Source organism: Erinaceus europaeus, chromosome 1, assembly GCF_950295315.1.
Source record: "Erinaceus europaeus chromosome 1, mEriEur2.1, whole genome shotgun sequence".
NCBI lineage: Eukaryota > Metazoa > Chordata > Mammalia > Eulipotyphla > Erinaceidae > Erinaceus > Erinaceus europaeus.
In genome coordinates, this window is record NC_080162.1 from 1,863,433 (window position 1) to 1,884,445 (window position 21,013).

At 41.2% G+C, this 21,013-nt stretch overlaps 1 protein-coding gene across 1 annotated transcript; it reads right to left on the minus strand.

Moving 5' to 3' along the window:
- Positions 1 to 1,125: 1,125 nt before the first annotated feature.
- Positions 1,126 to 20,476, minus strand: LOC103126873 (gastric triacylglycerol lipase-like). The gene is made up of 9 exons (XM_060186571.1): positions 20,311 to 20,476; positions 20,025 to 20,142; positions 18,227 to 18,425; positions 16,030 to 16,139; positions 9,573 to 9,709; positions 5,317 to 5,463; positions 4,283 to 4,354; positions 3,572 to 3,643; positions 1,126 to 1,510 (listed from the first exon to the last, which is right to left on the minus strand). The coding sequence occupies exons 1-9, from the start codon at positions 20,413 to 20,415 to the stop codon at positions 1,274 to 1,276; spliced, it is 1,197 nt and encodes a 398-aa protein (XP_060042554.1). The 5' UTR covers positions 20,416 to 20,476; the 3' UTR covers positions 1,126 to 1,273.
- Between the last annotated feature and the right edge of the window lie 537 nt (positions 20,477 to 21,013).

A 21,013-nucleotide genomic window follows, 5' to 3' on the forward strand; every position in this document is an offset into this window, starting at 1 on the left:
CATCTCTCTCTGTCTTATCCAACAACAATGACATCAATAACAATAATAAAACAACAAGGGCAACATAAGGGAATAAATAAATAATAAAATATTTTAAAAGAATAAGATAAAGAAAGCTCTCTGGGGAGGGGAGTGAATATGGAGCTCTGGGGGAGGGCACCCTGTGGAAATGTAGCCCTCTTATTTTATAGTCTTGTCAATATCTCCATTTTAAAAATAAAAATTTTAAAAAAGAATCCTTAGTCATAGGACTTTTTTTGACAGAAGTAATAATCCATGGATAATGACCTACAGTGACTTTTGAACATAAGCTGAAAGAAGAGATCAAACTGTAGCCTTAGGGAGTCGGGCGGTAGCATAGTGGTGATGCAAAGCCCCAAGAACTGTCTTAAGGATCCCAGTTGGAGCCCCCCAGCTCACGACCTGCAGGGGAGTTGCTTCAAAGATGGTGAAGAAAGTCTGCAAGTGTCTGTCTTTCCCTCCCCCCTCTCTGTCTTCCCCTTCTCTCTCCATTTCTCTCTGTCCTATCCAACAACAATGACATCAATCATAACTGCAACAATAAAACAACAAGGACAACAAAAGGGAATAAATAATAAATTGCCAGGAGCCATTTCTCTGCTTTATAGATGATAAGCTTTGAAACAATGGAATCCCTCGAGACAAGTGTTAATTCCCCCCTGGGCAGGCCATTTTCCCTCAGGTAAACCATTTATCAGTAATCAAGTGAGTCAACACACACTTGTGGTAACAAACATGGTTTCGGCCATTTGTTGCAAGGAACATTCCGCTTTGAAGTTTGCTCCCCCTCCCCCCCTCCAGCATTCCCTCTCCTTCCCCAAAGCCTTATAATGCCTGTGAACACAATAAAATTTTGCAACTTGATCAGAAACTTGTCTTGCTGTCATTCCTTCGTGTCTCTTGTCCCTATCATTCCAGGTCTTTTTAGGTTCCTAGCCCCTGTTCACCGCCGGGGCTATAAATAAATATTTATTGCTGGTCGGGGCAATAAATAAATATTTAAAAATAAATCTTAAGAAAAAGAAGTGTAGCCTCAGCATAGATGTGCTCTCTTAAGAGTTTCCAGATAGATTTTTCAACAAAAACAACAACATCACATTTTCTTTAAACTTTTAAAGTTGCAGTTTATTGATGTAAGTTTATCCTTCAAGTCAAGATTACAGAAGGAATCTTTAAGTCAGAGCATTGCAGAAAAGCATGTGGACAAGAAAAATATTTTGAAAAACTGATGGGGGATTCTTTAAAACCAGAACTAGCTTTTATGACTAGACATGATAGACAAAATCTCATTATAAATTTCTTGGGGGGAATTTACTGCGAAGATAAAGTCCAAGTGATTGTAAGAAGGAATCTCCTTGTGGTAAATGAGGTTAGGAAACTTTGGAAGTAAGAGGTTAACATCCTTAGGGTCGACCAGCAAGTCATTGCCACCACTCCACACTGCAATTGGCACTTCCATGGCCGTTATATTGTAGACAGGAGGTGTGGGCTAAAAAATAAACCAGAGAGAAGCATCAGAGTGCTCGTCTGTAGGCTGACTGCATCTTATTTAGGTTACTTAGAGAATTGACCTTGTTTTATTTATTCCCTTTTGTTGCCCTTGTTGTTTTATTGTAGTTATTCTTGATGTCCTCATTGTTGGATAGGACAGAGAGAAATGGAGAGAGGAGGGGAAGACAGAAAGTAGGAGAGAAAGACAGACAACTGCAGACGTGCTTCACTGACTGTGATTTTACTCACCTGCAGGTGGGGAGCTGGAGGCTAGAACCGCGATCCTTATGCCTATCCTTTCACTTCGCGCCACATGCTCTTAACCCACTGCCCTACTGCATGACTCCCATGACCTTGTTTTTATAAGTAAATGCTCAATGTATGTTTGAGAAATTCATTACTATCCAAAGCCAAGTGGTTATGTATTCGATCATGGTGTTGCAAGTGGCCCTTTGCAACATGTGGGAACCTAGTGTGGATAAAGTTTTAGCCAGTGCCCCTGAGGGCAGTCATTATCTTCTGCATTCCCCAAGGAAATTGGCTTTGCTGATTCTGAGGTGTCGGCTGCAATGTGGAGGAGAGAGAGGAGATCCGGAGCAGAGAGGGAACACAAATCTTTATTCATGCGGACACCTCAGAGTTGGGTGGGAGCACAGCAGTTCAGGCTACGTGGAGCTAGCAAAATGGCAGCCTCCCACTATGTGCAGCACCCATCTCTGTGTCTGATCACCAAGGTGAAAATCGGGCAAGAGAGAGAGAGGTAGAAGCAGAAGCGCTTTATTGGGCAAAAAACCAGAAGTGATGAGTCAGGACAGGATTGGTTGGGAAAGGCACTCCAGGAATATCATTTCAACTCTCATGGGAATTGACAATACCCTGAGGGGACAACATGGTGGAACAAGGCACTCTGGGATTAGAATTATATCTCTCACGGGAATGGACTATACCCTGAGGGGACAATATGATGAATGTGACCTCATCTGCACAGTTTCCCAGCACTGTGGAATGATTTCTGCGGAGTTAAAAGTCAGGACTCAAGCTGAAGGAAGTGGATTGGGTTCAAACTGTTAACAGATCATTTCCTTCAGAGTCCTCTAAAGAACGACCTGCAAACACCCCAACTCTTTAGCTGGGGTTTCTGTTTGGTGAGTTATCAGGCCAGTCAATTGGCAGAAGGGCTGTGTGTGTTGAATGCTTGATCCTATGAAATACTGGTTCAGATGTCACTAGCTTAGTAAGCGGGAGGGGAGTCTCGATTTCCAAGTCATACTTGACCCTCCAAGAGTATTCTTACCTCTGGCATTTTAAACCTATAGAAAGGCAGATTCACACCTGAAGAGACAACTCAGCCAGTTAGATCATCTGCTTGAAGGTGAGAGGTATAAGAGATGGAAGGTTCAATTTTAGCAACACTTAACTTCACTTAACTTAATGCCCTCTTCTCTCATAGAAAATGCACCTTTTGTTGTTGCTGATGCCAGCATTTCACTATTCTAGTGTGACTTTCTCAGACAGAGAAAGAGAAGGTCAGTCACACAGAGAGGGAAAGATAGCACAGCACCAAAGCTTCTTCCAGTGGGGTGGTGGCAGCTGAGTGAACATGGACAGGAATCTTTCTTTTAAAGAAAGATTCAAAATAGGACTGTATTTGAGGGGCTTGAAGAGGTGATCATTAGGAAAATGTGTTTTGTACTAGCTGATTGCAGTGCTAGGAGGAGTAATACCTGGGCTCTGGGATCTAGCCCCTACCTGTCTGAAGCAGTGAGGAGTGGTGGGGTTCAGGAAGTAGAAGCAGGGCACTAGTAAGGCAGCTTGCGCAAGCCCAGCTGTGGGAGCTTGGTGCACAGCAGGAGAGAGAAGACAGCAAAGATGTCTGCCATGAAGAGCAGATTCCAAGGAAATGCTTCTCTAGCTCCATTTTCTTCACCTGAGAGTTCAGAGCAGTAACTTCTCTTTGGAAACTAAATGTACGGTAACTGCAATTACACCATTCACTTCTTTTTGATTTGTTTGTCTGTTTGTTTTTGACTATGAATACTTTCAACTCTTCGTGGTTTACCTGATTATAGTGTATCATATTCTGAGAAGGGCTTCCCCAGTCATAAGCTTGAAACTTCTTAGCATTCTTGACCTAATATGGAGAAATTCAGAACCATGAAATAACAACAACAACAACAACAAATCTCTAGGTTATGTGACAAAATAAAGTTAAACCATTTCCCAGACGCTTATTTTCAATGTAAACAATTTTTGAGTACATCCTGTATTTTAGATTTCAGCAATGACTCAATGTTTAGTCTCAAGAATCCATTACTGAGCTGCTAGACATGTGAGACCGTGCTTGTTCTTTGTTTTGTGCTTAAAAGCAGTGAAGTATTTAAAGGGGCGTGTTTAAGATCAAAGTATATCTTATACAAATAACACAGCAAAGAATTACTGTAAGAATAAGAGGATTACTGGATATTCTTATTCCACAAGTAAAGACCACTAATTATAATAATCCAAGAAAAGATAGTTATAACTGTTTAAATATAACTTTGGTAAGAACAATTTTTCTTTCATGTTAAGTCACCAAAACTACTCATTTTTGCAACATAAAATGGCTGTTTTGTAGGATTTTCATTGATAAGGAGTGTTTGCTTTTCAACCCATACTCACAAGATTGAGTAATTCCACATTAGAAACATTTAACTGAATATATTAATAGAGTTTTAGTAATGTACTGAACATTCAGACACTCAAAACAAATTTTAGCAACACTTGTTTGTACCTGGCACCAGTGCAGTAAATCTTGAACGGAAGACCCAGCGGGATTATGCGACAGGTATATGTCAAGGCGGCTCTAGGAAGCAAGCACAGGTGCACAGACACACAGGTGGGTGTTCCATGCCCACAGCACAGATGTTGAATGCTCGCACCCAGCTCCAGTGTTTAAGGATGCTCACTGGAAATCTACCAGGGACACAACTGTCTGCCACATTGGAGTTTACAAAGCACATTTGCCTGAGACAACTTCTTTCATTTATGGTCACTCTAAGGAGAAATTATCATCTCCATTTTATCAAAAGAGAATTTGGTGCTCATAGAAGCTTAGAAATTCTACCAGTGTCACACAAATAGCAGAAGGAGCCAGATGTAAGAATCAAGACCTCAGAGTCAGCTTCCACTCTTTCCTGCTGACTGGGGTATACAGACATGTATAAAGAGATAGTATACATATGTGTCTTATGAAGTATACCTAGTCCTAATTATGTCTATACATGATTCTTATTTTCATAAGACATAGTAAAGTTATCAGGAGAAACTGGGAGAACTGACTTGTGAGTTGTCTTGGGCTTGTCTGCTTATCATACAGACAATTCTGATGTTACTCCTTCCTAGTTCTTGTAACATTTATTTTTTAAAATTGTATTTGTTTACTTATGAGAAAGATAGGAGGAGAGAGAGAAAGAACCAGGTGTCACTCTGGTACATGTACTGCTGGGGCTTGAGCTCTGGACCTCATGCTTGAGAGTCCAGTGCTTTATCCACTGTGCCACCTCCCAGACCACTTTTTGTAACATCTCAAAAAGTGGTAAGACAAGTAATCAGAAATGGTGTGGTGCACAGAGCCTGGCAGGTGATGTAGCAGATGAGCTGATGTGGTGGGTGGGGTGCAAGGGACTGCAGAAGTTTGGCCCTTGGTGTTGTATGTGCTAGGGAATGCTCTGGAACACTCACCCCCTCATTCTCTCAGTAATGAGCAAATAAACATGCTCAACTTTGATCAGAATATTCAGAATAGAGATTTTGATATATACAAACCATATTCAAGTTCTTGGCATCGAATCCAAAGAAGAGAAATAAGGTATTGCTGCAGATGCGATTGAGGACTTTCCGGGAACACACTTGGTCAGCGATGAATTTATCGAGAAAGTTGTTTGACAAGAACATTTTATTACCAAATATCAGCTGCAAAATAAAAGCATCACTAGAGGGTTCTGATGGTTAAGATTCATAGAGACTCATTCATTTTTATAATCTTTGTGTAGAGAGAGTTGACTTTCACAGTACTGTCAAATTTCTGTGCGCTTTTTCAGAATTTCAAAGACTTGCACTTAGCTCCTACAATGAAGTTGTTTAAAGAGCATGCCAGATATCAATACTGGGTTTTTGTTGCTGCCCTGAGCAGTGTACTGTTGATTAAGAAGAAACAGAAGACACAGAAAGCTAGTCTTACTCTGGTATGAAGTTATGGAATAAAATCATAAAACAACCTAGAAGTATTACAATAGTCAGAATACATGACTTCTTCAATCAATTTTTTATTATTTTTTTAATATTTTATTTTATTTATTTATTCCCTTTTGTTGCCCTTGTTGTTTTATTGTTGTAGTTATTATTGTTGTTGTCGTCATTGTTGGATAGGACAGAGAGAAACGGAGAGAGGAGGGGAAGACAGAGAGAGGGAGAGAAAGATAGACACCTGCAGACCTACTTCACCGCCTATGAAGCGACTCCCCTGCAGGTGGGGAGCCGGGGTTCGAACCGGGATCCCTATGCTGGTACTTGTGCTTTGCGCCACCTGTGCTTAACCCACTGCGCTACAGCCTGACTCCCTCTTCAATCAATTTTGAATCAAGAGAGAAAATAGTGACTGAAGGTGGATAATTTAATTATAAGAGAAAGTTACGAACCAGTTTTGGAGGAAAATATTTAGCTATCCTCATTCAATAGATAAAGAAACATTAGGGTAATAGAATGTCACTCTTGAACAAACTGGAACTTATAACTAGAATTCTGATCTAAAACTCTAACATGCTATATATTTTTTTAACATTTCTGTATTACCTCTCAAATCTGAGTACAAGTAATAAATAAGCATGTTCTGGGGACCAGGAAGTGGCAGAACTAGGGGAGCATACACATTACAATGCACAAGGATCCAGGTTCAAACCTTTGGCCCCCAACTGCAGAGGAAAAGCCTCCCATGCAGTGAAACAGTGTTATAGGTGTCTTTCTCTTTCTCCCTTTATATCTACCTATTTCTTCTAAATTTCGTGTTTTCTTTATCCTAAATAGATTAATTAAAAACTTTTAAAAAAGAAATAGATGGGAAGCGGGCAGTGGCACAGAGGGTAAGCGCACATGGTGCAAAGCACCAGGACCGGAGTAAGGATCCCAATTAGAGCCCCCAGCTCCCCACCTACACGGGAGTTGCTTCAGAGGTGGTGAAGCAGATATGCAGGTGTCTCTCTTTCTCTTTCCCCTCTCTGTCTTCCCCTCCTTTCTCCATTTATCTCTGTCCTATCTGACAACAATGACATCAATAACAACAATAATAACTACTATAATAAAACAACAAGAGCAACAAAAGGGAATAAATAAATGTTTTTTAAAAGAAAAATAAATAGACATGTTTTGAATCAATTCGGAAGTTACAAACACTCAACATCAATACAAAATTTTCAGTTTGAATAAAAGCTATATAAACATTGTTTCACTAAAGTTCCTTAGACTTTAGGTTTGAAAAGACACATTAGTTCAGAGTGACATGAATAGCTGAAAACACTAGGAGAAAATAGCATCATTGACTTTCATAATCTGAACCAAGAGCACTCTCCTGCACAGAAGTGTGGGATGAGGAAGGGAAAAATGGTGATTAGAAAAGGGAAAGAAACTTCTGAGGCAGATTGGTGGTGACTAGTTTTAGGATGTTGACGGTGCAGCAGAACACAGGTATTATAACAGAATAACTCAACAAATGTCATCAGAGAACAGCTGGGATCTGTGGTGAAGCAGCAGCATCCTTTGAAGGTTGATGAGAGTATGTGGGTGGTGGGAGCAGGAGGGAGGGAACTCAATCAAGTGGACTCACAGCATGCCTTTGGCTGTGGGTGACTTATCTGTGACTGCTTCAAGTAACATGACTGATTTGACAGGTCTTTGCAGAACTGTTCTGGGCCCAAGTGGCTATCGTATGGTTTTGTCAATGTTTCCTTTTTATAAATACATTGAAGAAAGAAAAGAAAAGGAGCTCACAGCCACTGTTAGAGCTGTAGAAGTCACAGACTATTGATTGGACAAAAGACCAGCATCCTGAATAACCAAGGAACTAAACACTGTGCCCTGTGGCAGCAGGGAAGCTCACCAAACTATATGCTGGAAGTCGACTTAACAGCAATGTTCCCACTTGGAGAAACCAGTCTGTCAATAAAAGGAGGTCTGGGATTTCTCCCTTCTACCACCCTCAGGCTCCGTTTAAGGGATATTAGTTTCCATAATACTATGAGAACCTCAAAAATCCCCTCTACCCCCAGCCAAAACTCATATTACAGAACAGAATCTAGCAAAACCTCCTGGCCAAAAACAGAAACCAAAAATAGGAAAATTCTAGGTCTGTAAAACCAAGGTGACAACAAACACTTTATGAGACAGATCAGAAGAGCTATGAGAGAAAGAATTTAGGGAATATGTTGGCAGGACATTTGAAAAAAATACAAACTCCTCAATTAAATCTGGATAAATGGCATGAGATAGAAATCCATTACTTTCAAAATTCACTTGACAGACAACATGGAGACAAGAAAATTTTTTTTCAAACAATTTTTATACATGTAGTATTTTGTGTAAAGTTTCATGCATATTTATATGCATGTAGTCTTCTACATCTTTTTAAGTTATGTCATTTTCTCTCTAGTATTTTTAATCTTTCTTACTTTTTTTTTGGTTTTCTCATTTTCATTATATACCCTGAGGTTCTTTAATACAATGCTTGTGTTCAAGGATTCTTGTTGCTACAGTTTATATATTCTAACAAGTGAGTTTTATTTGCATAAAAGCTACCTGATGATTTTGCTCATAGGTGCAACATAAGGAACTGAGGCGATTATAATTAGTGAAAATAAATGAAGAGATAAGAGACAACTGCTGATGGCTTCACTCGTTTGTGGAAACTGGAGAACTGATGAACTTAAAGTAAAAAAGGAAGTAAGAAAATTGATTCTAAAAGTCATAAGAACTATGGAGGTTTTTTGGGGGGAGTTAGGAGGGTGGAGATACAGATCATTGATAGTGGATGTGGAATGGAACTATATGTTGTAATCTTAAAATATTATAACCCTGTTATTAATCACAAATAAAAATGGAAAAATGAAGAACTGAAACATATGAAAGGCAGGAACACTTAACAAAAGATAAAGATGAGTATGGGATGATCCAACTCATATACAGAAGATGAGAAAGAAGAACAGAAAGAGAAACTCAAAGCAGGGTTTGACTGATTTTGGAATAGGGCACCAAAGTAAAAAACCTGGGTTGCGAGTGAGGGTGGATGTTTGGCTTCATGGGCTGGTGGGGAGGGGGGAGGATGGGATGGGACACAGTCTTTTGGTGGTCGAATGGTGTTTATGTACACTCCTATTAATTTGTAGTTATATTTTAAAAAAAGAATTGTGAATCAGACTATTTGATGAAAGATCACAATGCCTATTTTCAACCATTGTTTTCTTTCCTTTCTTTTCTTTTCTTTTTTTTTTTTTTACAGAAGCACTGTTCAGCTCTGGCTTATGGTGCTGTGGGAAATTGAACCTGGGACTTTAGAGCCTCAGGCATGGGAGTCTGTTGGCATAACCATTATACTGTCTACTTTCCTCTCTTTTCTCTTTTTTCTTTATTTCCTTCCCATTCTGTCCTAGTCTTCTCCATGTTACCCAGACAGTTTATTCTTCTTATCTGACTATTCTGTTTTGTTTTTAGTTCTCTTTCACTTTTCCAGAGTGAGGGTCAAGGGAGTATGAGAATTAAGATCTTGACAGAACTGACTAGAATGCTTGATAACAGAACCAGCTACAAAGAGGCAAAAGCACTTCGGAAGCATTGTTAATACACATAAACAAATCAAGAACAAAGAACAAGTAGAAAAGTGTTCAGGAATAATTTGTGACAGGGGGAAATATCAACCTGTACCTTTTCATTCTTGGGTATAGACATGTTATCATCAAGCATTTTAGTTCCCTCTATCACTTTCAAATTTGTGGACAGTTATATTTCTTAGGGTAAGTGAAAAAAGAATGACATACCCTTAAGATGAACATAGGAACATAAGAAAGTTTGCCGAGAATACTTTTGGTATATGTCAGTGTGACAGCTGGACCCAATGCATAAAATGTCTTTACTTTTTTTGCCAAGTTCAGATTTGTAGAAAAGGCAATCAAACCTGAAACAGAAGGACAAGGGAACAATTAAAAGAGAGAGAGGGAGAGTGTTTGTGTGTGTGTTATGTACATTTGCATGTAAGATTATATTGGAATTACTAACAGAGACTCTGGGACATTCTGACAAGTTCATGATATTCAAATCAATCAGAATTTAGTATATTTGTTTTTCTTATTACATGTTTTTTTTATGGTAACATGAAAATAGAGTATATAGGAGGGTGGTTCGAGTCACTGGCTCCACAACTAAAGGGATGAGGGAGTCACTACACAAGCAGTGAAGCAGGTCTGCAACTGTCTTTCTTTCCCCCTCTCTGTCTTCCCCTCCTCTCTTGATTTCTCTCTTTCCTATCCAACAACAACAACAACAATAATGACAACAACAAGGATAAACAACAAGGGCAACAGGTGGTCTCCAGGAGCAGTGGATTTGTAGTGCAGATACCAAGCCTCAGTGATAACCCTGGAGGCCAAACAAGAAATATTATAGGAGCGCACAGAGTTTGGCGATAGCTGGAGTGGTACTATAAAGCTATCAAACATTTTCTAATCCAGAAAAGCATTATTAAATCACTAATAAAAATGTGGTGAAAAACATTTTAATCAGATTTTAGAAAAAAAAATACAAGCTTTAGGATAACCGTATGGTGACAGGCTTATAACTTATGATGAAGAGAGATTTTAAATAAATTTAAATCTGTTTAACCAAAATGAGATGATTGATATTTACTATAAGAAAGGCACAGAAGTATAATGGTTAAAAGCACAACTTTAATATCTGACCACTCAATGTTATGCTGAACACTCTGAACACTCCGAATTTCATCTAAAATATGACCACAGGAGATCTGAAATCCTAGATTTATAGTTTGCTATTTTTTTGTTACCAGGTCCAAGTCAACTAAAGTCTAAGAGCCTCTACTTTTTCATCTCCAGCTCAGAGATAATGAGTGCTCTATGAGGTTGTTTAGTAAATATTAAAAAAGATACATGTGTATTTACCAGGATACTCGGTATACAGTAAACATTTGGCACATGGCTAATGAAGAGCATTCAAGAATCTATGCTCAACATGTAAGATCACTCAGTGGTATTGACTGATTATCAGCACAGAAGGAAAATGGTGGGCTGCAGTGTGATCAGACAGCCCAATTCTCTATACTGGAAATCTACAGGAAGACTTACTATTAATAATGCCATATTGATGAGCGACAAGAACAGTTTGAACAAAAACACTGTAGACTCTGGCAGCTTATGTATATATTCTAAAAACTGACTCTGTGTGAAAAAGAGCCATCATTCCAAGAGCACGTCATTGTTCTTTTGCTCAGAAGAACCCAAGCTATGCTCCTGTTCCGTGGCAGACTGCCTCTAGTGTTAAGGAACTACGTTCTCTGGTTGTCTAAGTATAGATTACAGGCAGTACATAAGCTGGGTTGTCAGTAAAGAAGAAAAATTGAAAAAGGAAGGGCCAGGTGGTGGCACACCTAGCTGAGAGCACACATTACAGTCTGCAAGGACCCAGTTCGAGTCCCAGGTGGTGCTTCACCCCAGTGATGAAGTCCTGCTGCAGGTCTCTCCTGTTTTATCTCACCTTATCTCTCCCCGCCACTCTCAATTTCTCTCTAGCCTATCAAAAATAAAAAGCAGAAACATAACAATTTGAAATAGGGCATGAGATGTGGTGCATTGGTTATTTATTGTACATAAATTTTCCTATGTGCAAGGATCTGGGTTCAAGTGTCTGATCCCTATCTAGGGAGAGAGCTTCACAAGCAGTAAGCAATGCTGCAGATGTCTCCCTTTCTCTCTCTATCTCTCCATTTCTTCTCTCTGTCATATCCGAAAAAAAAATAAGGCCACCAAGAGCATTTAGTTCATCACATTAGCACCAAACCTCAGCAATAACCCTATGGCAAGATAAATAAATAAACAAACAAATAGTATTGAAGTAATAATTCAAAAGAGTGTTAGGTTTCAGTTATTTTGATTCAAAAATTTTTTTTTCATTGCAAGGAATACTAAAGAAAGTTTACTACAATTCTACAATTCAATAACTGAATATCTCTAGACCTTCGAGAACAGGTAGCAGGTTTGAAAACTGCGGTTTTAAAATCACAGTCACAGACATATAAAAAGTACTTATTAACCAGTGTGTTGTTCCAAGTCATTATCTGAAAGGGCTCCTTTTTTTTTGTTAATAGTTTGGAAATTAAAGAATGAGATTCTAGTAAACTTGGTACTAACGTGGAAAGTTAGTTAATTTCAGTTTGACAAATGGTTCTTCAAGTCTAAGGCATGTACTGAACCTTCACTGAAGAACAAGCTGTGTCCTGTCTTATTTTGCTTTTGCTTAGAAGAGCCCAGCTCAGGCTCCCAGCCTGTGACTCCGGACTGCCTCTAGTGACTTGTAAGCTAGCAGGCCTATATCACCTTAGCAGGGAACTATTGGTCTGCTTCTAAATTCTGCTTCTAAAACCTCTTCAATTGCATTGCTTATGCTGTGGTCTATTTACATAATCACTGTGTTACCTGAGAACAGCCCTGCCTGCAGAGCATTGGTTTAATCCCCACTGGTTCAAGCTTTTTCCATCTCCCCACCCCGTATCCTACGTACTTCCTCTTCCTGAAACTTCCGCCTCAAGAAATATATACATATATATATATATATATATATGTATATATGACTATAATGTGATTAGATCTAGCTAGATTGAGCTGCATCCCTGCTCAACAATAAAGATTGAACTGCATCCCAGCTCAGCCATGAGTCCCTGGTCATCTCTCTAACCTGCCCACAAAGCTAGCTGGCAAATGGAGCCATGAAACAGGGACTGGCACTGTCGTGGGACCTAACCTGCCCATCCCCCAGATAAGTAAACTTGGCTACCCATCCGCCATGGGTTGCCTTTCTACTTGTGAAGAGGTTTCCCAAAGCCTCTACTCTTTTTTCATGAGACAGTTTCTCTGTCTCTGAAACATTTTGCTCTGGGCCACACTTTAGTTCCCTGACCAGGAACTTTGGTTTCTTATGACTGTGATTGTAGAGCTTGGGAGATGCATGGAGATTTCTCCTTGGACTTTCTGGACTTCCTCTCCCATGTTTCCCGTGGAGAAGGACTATTATAACTTGAAGATCATTCTCCATTACCCTGGCAGTCCCCAAGAATGGAGACACATGGTTAGTTCTACCCTCCTGATTCAATTCTTTCTTCAATTGGAAGGCGCTTATAGAAATGGGTGCCTTCAGAAATCCAGCAGGAACCATCAGAAGCACCCTAAATGGAATTTTGAAGAGCTTTTTGGACTAGGACGCCCTCTGGGGCTCACAATGCTACATGGTGAGATCTGGATAATCTGGTTCAAGGTGAAAGAAGCAAAAACTGCCTACTGATTTTCTCTCTATTCCCCCCTCATTGTTCTCTCTGAATATCTTAAGTTTGTTGTATGCTTTCAGTTGAGTTTCATAAGAGAGTGATTTGAATGATTGAATTTTTGTATGACATTAACTTTACAAAAAAAATGCTGGACACAGCCATGATTTCTAGAGACATCCAAAACAGTCCAAAAAATTGTTTTTTTATATTTTGATTGTTTACGTCTTGGAAACATTTAATCCTGAAAACTGAATGAGTATGGGTGGGGTAGAATAAGCAATGGTTATGCTAATGATTCTCATGCCTGAGACTTCTAACCATGGATCTTTTATTGAGTTTAAACTGTTTAAACAACCTTAAAATCATACTAGAAAGGAGTTCCAATTATAGTGGAGTTATCAATTATAGTAAACTTCTAATCTGCTACAAGCTTTGTTTGACAAGTAAGTGAATTACAGGTGTCAGATCTTCACATGAAAAAGCATCTCCTCAAATGAAATCCCCAGAAATCCATTTGGACTCCCCCCCTGAAACTAATGATGTGACCTGGCACAACCTGAAGAAACAGATTCACAGACTCCAAAGCTCACTGTCTACATTAAAGCGGAATTACAGTGGTTGACCTTCCCCATCGAGACATTGTGCAGCGTTTCATCCCCTAGCATTTCATCTGCTTTGGACTGACACTTCTATCAGACTTACTGGTACACCTTTTGGACACTTTACACAACTTTACAGCAGCTTCCCTTTATGCTGCTGGGTTTCTCAAAGACTGACCGCAGCAGTCTATGAAGTTAGTAGCCAGCTGCCATGGGACTCTATAGACCATGCCCCCTTACCTGCAGGCTTTGCTTCCAGAGGTAGGAAACCCCCCTCCTTACTAGGTCCTGCCCACAGAGTCAGGAAACGTCCCTTGAGGCAATAGATGCCCCCAGAGGCAAGAAACACCCTTTCACCTGCTAGGCCTTGCCCTTTGAGTCAGGAAACCCCCCCTCAGGCCTCTCCTTGGCATCACACTGGTTCTTGCTGCTTTTCTACTTGTTGCTCCCTGTCTTGTGCCAGGTCTTCTGAAAATGCCTGTATGACATAGGTTTCTTTTCAACCCGCACACCTGATACTATGGCTATTAGTTAAAAAGAAAGGGGGAAATGTTGGTCTTCTTCTAAATTCTGCTTCTAAGACCTTTTCTGTTGCACTGCTTATGCTGTGTTCTATTTACATAATCACTGTGTTACCTGGGAACCGCTCTGCCTGCAGGACATTGCTTTAATCCCCACTGGTTTGCGCTATTTCCTTCTCCCCACCCCCTATCTTACATACTTCCTCTTCCTGACACTTCTGCCTCAAGATATATATATGACAATATTGTGATTAGAGCTAGCTAGATCGAACTGCATCCCCACTCATCAATAAAGATTGAACTGCGTCCCAGCTCAACCATGAGTCCCTGGTTATCTGTCTCCAGCCTGCGAAGCTAGCCCGGCCAGGCAGGGAACAAATGCTGGAATCTTCCACACAGTGCAGGGAGCTCAGTTTCTCCCTTGCTGCTCCTGCCTCTACTTGTCTCTGAATACCATCCTGAATACCAATCTTTATGTTGGGGGAAACACATATCACTCAACACAACGAGACCTGAAAGGTTTTCCTCCCTGATTTATTGTGTCTAAAATCTACAGGACAAATCATCGCTTGTATGCAAATGAACAGGAATATTCACCACCTCTGACTACCTCATTTGGTCCCTCCCTGGGTGTGTCTCCTTGTCCTGGCTACTCTGGATGCCTGGAAGTGCAGTGGGAAAGCAAAGCATTCGAGTAGGAAGAAAGACCACCATCTGAGTGCACATCAACAACAACAAAAAAACCTAGAATATCTCTCATGTAACACGTCATTTTTTCCTTCAGTTCCCTATTTCTTCCCTGGGTTCAGGGCTAGAACTCAGTAGTTATTTGGTTTCATTCACCCTGTCTTATAAGAATAAATAAATAGGGAGTGGGTGGTAGTGCAGCGGGTTAAGTGCAGGTGGCGCAAAGCTCAAGGGCCAGCATAAGAATCCCATTCGAGCCCCCAGCTTCCCAACAGCAGGGGAGTCACTTCACAGGCGGTGAAGCAGGTCTGCAGGTGTTTGTCTTTCTCTTCCCCTCTGTCTTCCCCTCCTCTCTCCATTTCTCTCTGTCTTATCCAACAACAATAATGACAACAATAATAACTACAACAATAAAACAACAAGGGCAACAAAAGGAAATAAATAAATAAATATTTTAAAAGAATAAATAAATAAGTAGATAAATGAATCTTTAAAAAATATTTTCTCCAGTAGCAAGCATGCCTTGCCATACACTCAGTCCAGATTTGAGCCTTTCCTGACCCACAGACTCTGCTCTGGGAAGAATGAAATGTTGAGGTATCTGTGTGTGTGTGTGTGTGTGTGTGTGTGTGTGTGTGTGTGTGTGTGTGTGTGTGTGTTTGTGTGTGTGTATCTGTCTGTCTTTATCTGAGAAGTTTGGCTTAGAGTGGGAAAGTTCCATACACTCTCGTTCACTTTCCCCTCACTGCTGCTCTCACTGCTACACCTCCCTTCCCCTACTAGATGCAGTCTAATACAAAGACAGGGATTTTAAGGAAATGTAGTTACTGCTATGCTTTAGGACACACTGTAATTGTTCCATACATGGGTGACAGGGCTAGATTAAAGTCAGCTTCCACCTGGAACCATGATTCAGAGGCTGGTCTAGAGAATCAGTTCTCCTGGGCTGTCCCACTTGTAATAACGGTGTTACCTTGCACAAATAATTTGCCATCCACCCTCCTTTAGTTTCCCAATATTCCAACAAAACAATTGACTTCCTGTCAATGTCTTTGAGCTCGGTGGCCAGCAAGTGTGGGCAGCCACCAGGGAAGGCTCTATAGGAGTGAGGCTACTTGCTTCAGATACTTTTCCTTACCGATGGAGACACCCTGGGAATGGCCAACATAGCTGATCTGTTCCTGTCCAGTTTTCTGTAAAATGAAATTGATGGTAGCTGGAATGTCATACTCAGCCATTTCATCAAAGCTGAAAGAAAAAATATATATGTATCAAGACTATTTGAATACATTTCCTTGCTGTAACTTCTAAAAGAGATTCTGTTTCAGATAGGCACAGTATATGTGGATTCTTTCTCTTCCTGTACCTCCATGTAAGCTGAATAGTTATGTACACCAAGGTGGCCCATTATACACTTCACAAATCAGCTAAAATAATATCATATAAATGAAAATAGCTTTGCCACTCCCTAATTTCAAATTTCTCATCAGCTTCTTTTACAATGGTATGAGCTCCAACACATTTCCTGGACCAATCAGCCCTGCCTGGTCGAGCCTGTGGGCTTCCTTGGCCTTCTCTTCCTTTCTACTCCTGCTGCCTTCACACTCTTGACACATGGCCTCACCTTTCCACACCCGGAATAATCAGGGCACTTCTGCACAGCACCATGACCAACTTCCTCCTCCTTTTCCCTCTGTCAGTAAGTCCCCATAATAAGGCAGGCAGAAGAGGGCCAGTAACAGGAAGCTTTGATATCTCTCAAGGTACCTGAATTTTAGTCACCCCACTCACCCTGATTTGGTTGGCACATACTCTTAAATCTCTAAGAATGTTGCCCTCCAGATCTGCTAAGAGCACTGAATTTCCTTGCTTCTATCATTTTACTCATTTCATTTGGAAAATTATATTCCGAGAATTCCCTAATAATAAGAATTGATACCATGGTATAATTGGGGGTGGGACGGGGAAGCTGTTTCTGGAATAAGTTGTATGGAAGAAGACAGGATTGGTGGAGGTAAGGGGAGAGTCATGCTGTGAGGTAGGTAAATGGGTAGTGTGAGTGTCTTGCTTTACTCACAGTCCATGTTCAAACCCCAGAACCACAGGAGAGGCATTACAGCACCAGGGGAAATCCAGTGCCATGGTCTCTCTCCTCTCTATCTTTCTCTCTACATCTCTCTCACCCTCTCCCTTCCTTTCTCCCTCCCTCTCCCCTTCTTCAGCCCCCTCTGTCTTCCCATCCCCCTCTCCCTCTTCCCCTCCCACTCTCCCTCTTCCCCTCTTTCCTCCACCCTCTCCCCCCCTCTCACTCTCCTCCTCCCCCTTTCCCCTCTCTCCATCTCTCCCTCTCTCTCTCCCTCTCCACCCACCCTCTGGCCCATATACAGATACAGCATAGGAGTAATGAATTGGTACATGTATGAAGCTTCTGATACATGAAAATTAAAAAATAAAAACACAGGAAAGAGATCTGAATAAAAATTACTTCCTTCTTGCTGTAGAATATGTTTTTTAAAAAAGACTAGATTCGGGAGTCGGGTGGTAGCACAGCTGGTTAAGCATACATGGCATGAAGCACAAGGATGCAAGGGTCAGTGTAAGGATCCCAGTTCGAGCCCCGGCTCACCACCTGCAGGGGAGTTGCTTCACAGGAGGTGAATCAGGTCTGCAGGTGTCTATCTTTCTCTCCCCCTCTCTGTCTTCCCCTCCTCTCTCCATTTCTTTCTGTCCTATCCAACAATGACAACATCAATAGCAACAACAAGGGCAACAAAAGGGAATAAATTTTTTAAAAAAGACTAGATTGGAATATTCCTAGTGAAGTACACATTTTAAATATTTATTTATTTATGCCTCTAGGATTATTGCTGAGGCTTGGTGTATCACTACCAATCCCCTGCTCTTGGCCACCTCCCACCCATTTTTACTGGATAGAGACAAGGAGAAATAGAGAGAGGAGGGAAGAGAGAGAGAGAGAGAGAGGAGAGAACTAGACACCTACAGAGTGCTTCACCAACTTTGAAGCATCCCTCCTAAAATTGGGGGCCCAGGGGCTTGAACCAGGACCCTTGTGCATGTCCTTGTTCTTCACACTGTGTGCACTTAACCAGGTGAGCCACTTCCTGGCTCCCAGATTCATTTGTTCTTCTAAGAGATAGCATAGCGGTGCTCAGCTCTAGTTTATGGAGGTGCCAGGTGTAGAACTTGGAATCTCAACATGCTCAGGTCTGCAAATCCTGTGCTCTGACATTTTGCCCTATTTCCTCAGCCTACACGTGTTTTTTAATCTATCACTTATTTTTAAATGTTGGTATTTGACTGTCTCTTTCCTTTACCTGAAAGCCCAGAATTCAGTTGTGTCTGGTGAATAGAATAAGTTTCTCCGGGACCAGGTGTTTCCGCGGCTGTTGCCCATCCACACATCATAGCCGGCGTCGGCCAGGATGAAGCCCAGGCTGTTGTTGGGCAGGTTGGAAATCCAGTTTGTGGCTGATGTGAGAAATCCATGCTGCAAATATACAACTGGCCTCTGACCTAGAAAAACAAGAAATCTTTATCCAGCCTTTTCTTTCTTTTTTTTTCAATATTTATTTATTTATTACCTTTTGTTGCCCTTGCTGATTTATTGTTGTAGTTATTATTTTTGTTCTCATTGTTGGATAGGACAGAGAGAAATGGAAAGAGAAGGGGAAGACAGAGATGGGGAGAGAAAGACAGACACCTGCAGACCAGATTCACTGCCCGTGAAGTGACTTCCCTGAAGGTGGAGAGCCGGGGGCTTGAACCGGGATCCTTAAGGTGGTCCTTGCGCTTTGCACCGTGTGTGCTGAACCCGCTGTGGTACCGCCTGACTCTCCCAGGCTTTTCGTATTCTCTGATAACATGAAACAGCAATGCATGGCCACAACTAAATATGTTTGCCTCCTGGAGCGAGTGGTTTTGAACAGATTTTGCTTGTTTGTTTTATGACCAGAGCCCTGCTCAGCTCTGGCTTATGTTGGTTAATGCAGGGAACTGAACCTAGAACTTCAGAGTCTCTCATAACCATTACGCTATCTACCCCTGCCATGAACAGATGATCTTTATTAAGGTGCTGGTTCCTAAGGTGACCACACTCCATCAGATTTTACATCTTAACCAAGCACTTAATTGTACCTCCATTGGCTCTCAGAAAGCTTTTGGAAATGTCATACACTAAACAGCATTCGACAAGATGTTACATTAAATGGACTCTGAAAGGTAAAATCAGGGATGATTTTGCTTTTATTTTTTTGTACTTAACAATTTTCTGAAGCAAGAGAAACTTGAATATTCCTAACGAAAAAATAAAGAAAGCAACAAAACCACCACTATAATAACAACAATAACTTTTATGTATTTAGGACTTGAGCATTCTCTTACACTTAGCCAATGCTCTGCTCAGCTCTTATTCCTGAACACTGAGCTGCTTTGATGTTCCCTAGCTGAGTCAGCTGCTTCTGCTAGGACTCGCACACTTAATGCTCAATTGCACTTATCACGTAACACTTCAGTATTTTGCCATCAGTTTCATGGATTTCATGGTGACTTCCTTGAAGACTGCTGAGAGTGGCTTCATGTTAGCTGAATTTCCAGGTAAAAGACCCACTTGTTCAGTCTTAGAAAGGAATGAAAGGAGGAAGAAAGGGAGAGAAAGGCCAGATAAAGGATGAAGGAAAGATCAAAGAGAGGAAAGAAGGAAGAGATGGGGGGAGGGAGAGGGAGAGGGGGAGAGGGAGAGGGAGAGGGAGAGGGAGGGGGAGGGGGAGGGGGAGGGGGAGAGGGAGGGGGAGAGGGAGAGGGGGAGGGGAAGGGAGAGAGGGAGGGGGAGGGGGAGGGAGAGGGAGAGGGAGAGGAGAGGGAGAGGGAGAGGGAGAGGGAGAGGGAGAGGGAGAGGGAGAGGGAGAGGGAGAGGGAGAGGGAGAGGGAGAGGGAGAGGGAGAGGGAGAGGGAGAGGGGGAGGGGGAGGGGGAGGGGGAGTAGGAGGGGGAGGGGGAGAGGGAGAGAGGGAGGGAGAGGCAGAGGGAGGGAGAGGGGGAGAGAGAGGGAGAGGGAGAGGGAGGGGAAGGGGGAGGGGGAGGGGGAGGGGGAGAGGGAGAGAAATCAAGCTTGTACCTCTGTTCTCTGAGTCTTTCTTCCCATGAGGAATTCTGTTGACTGTAAGGACATAGCCATCGGCAGTCAGGACTTCGTGCTCCTCACTGGGGTACCCCCAGTAAGAAATCATCTGACTCTGACGAGGGAACAACAGAATTTTAAGTTTTCAAAGTTTTTTTTTTTTAGTGCATCAAATAACTTGATATTAATATGTTTAATTTGTCGTAAAAGCTTAGCCCTACATGATTCTAAAGCATGGCAATATCTCTCACCTTTCATAGATTTTTTTCCCTCAATAACTTACAATATTCATGTTTGCTTCAGGGTTTTCAATTTTTAACTGTCCAAAGTAACCGTGTGCTGTTCCAAGTGCAGATATCAAGCTTGCCAGTGCTAACAGCAACCACATTTTGGCGTTGGCTGAAACAGAATAATTCTCATTGTGGTTAAGCTACTCCAGAACACTCGTCTCTTCAGCTAAGCTTACGTTCCGGCAAAGCAGAGAAACTCTTAGACTTGGTTACATTCTTCTTAATGGTTAACTGGGACTTGGGAATGTCAGCAAAGACATTTCAGTTCTTAAGAATTTTTCACTTAATTAATTCTGTCTGTTTAAAATTAAGGGGTTATAACTCGAAGAATTATAATGATGGCCTAAAAAGTTTAACAATGGTATCAACAACAGCTAATTCAACAAATGTATACATTAATAAGATTTAATTGTTCACTATAATTTATCAGTAGCACTGATGCTTTGCTTCTTAAAGAGATAATAAAAGAGATGGACTATCATGCACTCATTACAAAAATAGGTAATAACTCCAAGTTCAACTTTGTCTGTCCAAAATTAAGAATTTCATAGATAGATTTTTAAAAAACTGGGGGACCTAGGGCTGGGGAGACAGCATAATGGTTATGCAAAAAGACACTCAGGCCTGAGGCTCCAAAGTCCCAGGTTCAGTCCCCAGCTCCACCATAAGCAATAGCTGAGCAATACTCTTGTAGCT

Excerpts from the sequence above, each read along its gene's own strand:
- LOC103126873 (XM_060186571.1), bottom strand. The coding sequence starts at position 20,415 with ATGTGGTTGCTGTTAGCACTGGCAAGCTTGATATCTGCACTTGGAACA. Across the intron at positions 5,464-9,572 it reads TTCCTATGTTCATCTTAAGG|CTGATATTTGGTAATAAAAT; the intron begins GTATGTCATTCT and ends TTTATTTTGCAG. Across the intron at positions 1,511-3,571 it reads ATATGATACACTATAATCAG|CCCACACCTCCTGTCTACAA; the intron begins GTAAACCACGAA and ends TTTATTTTTTAG.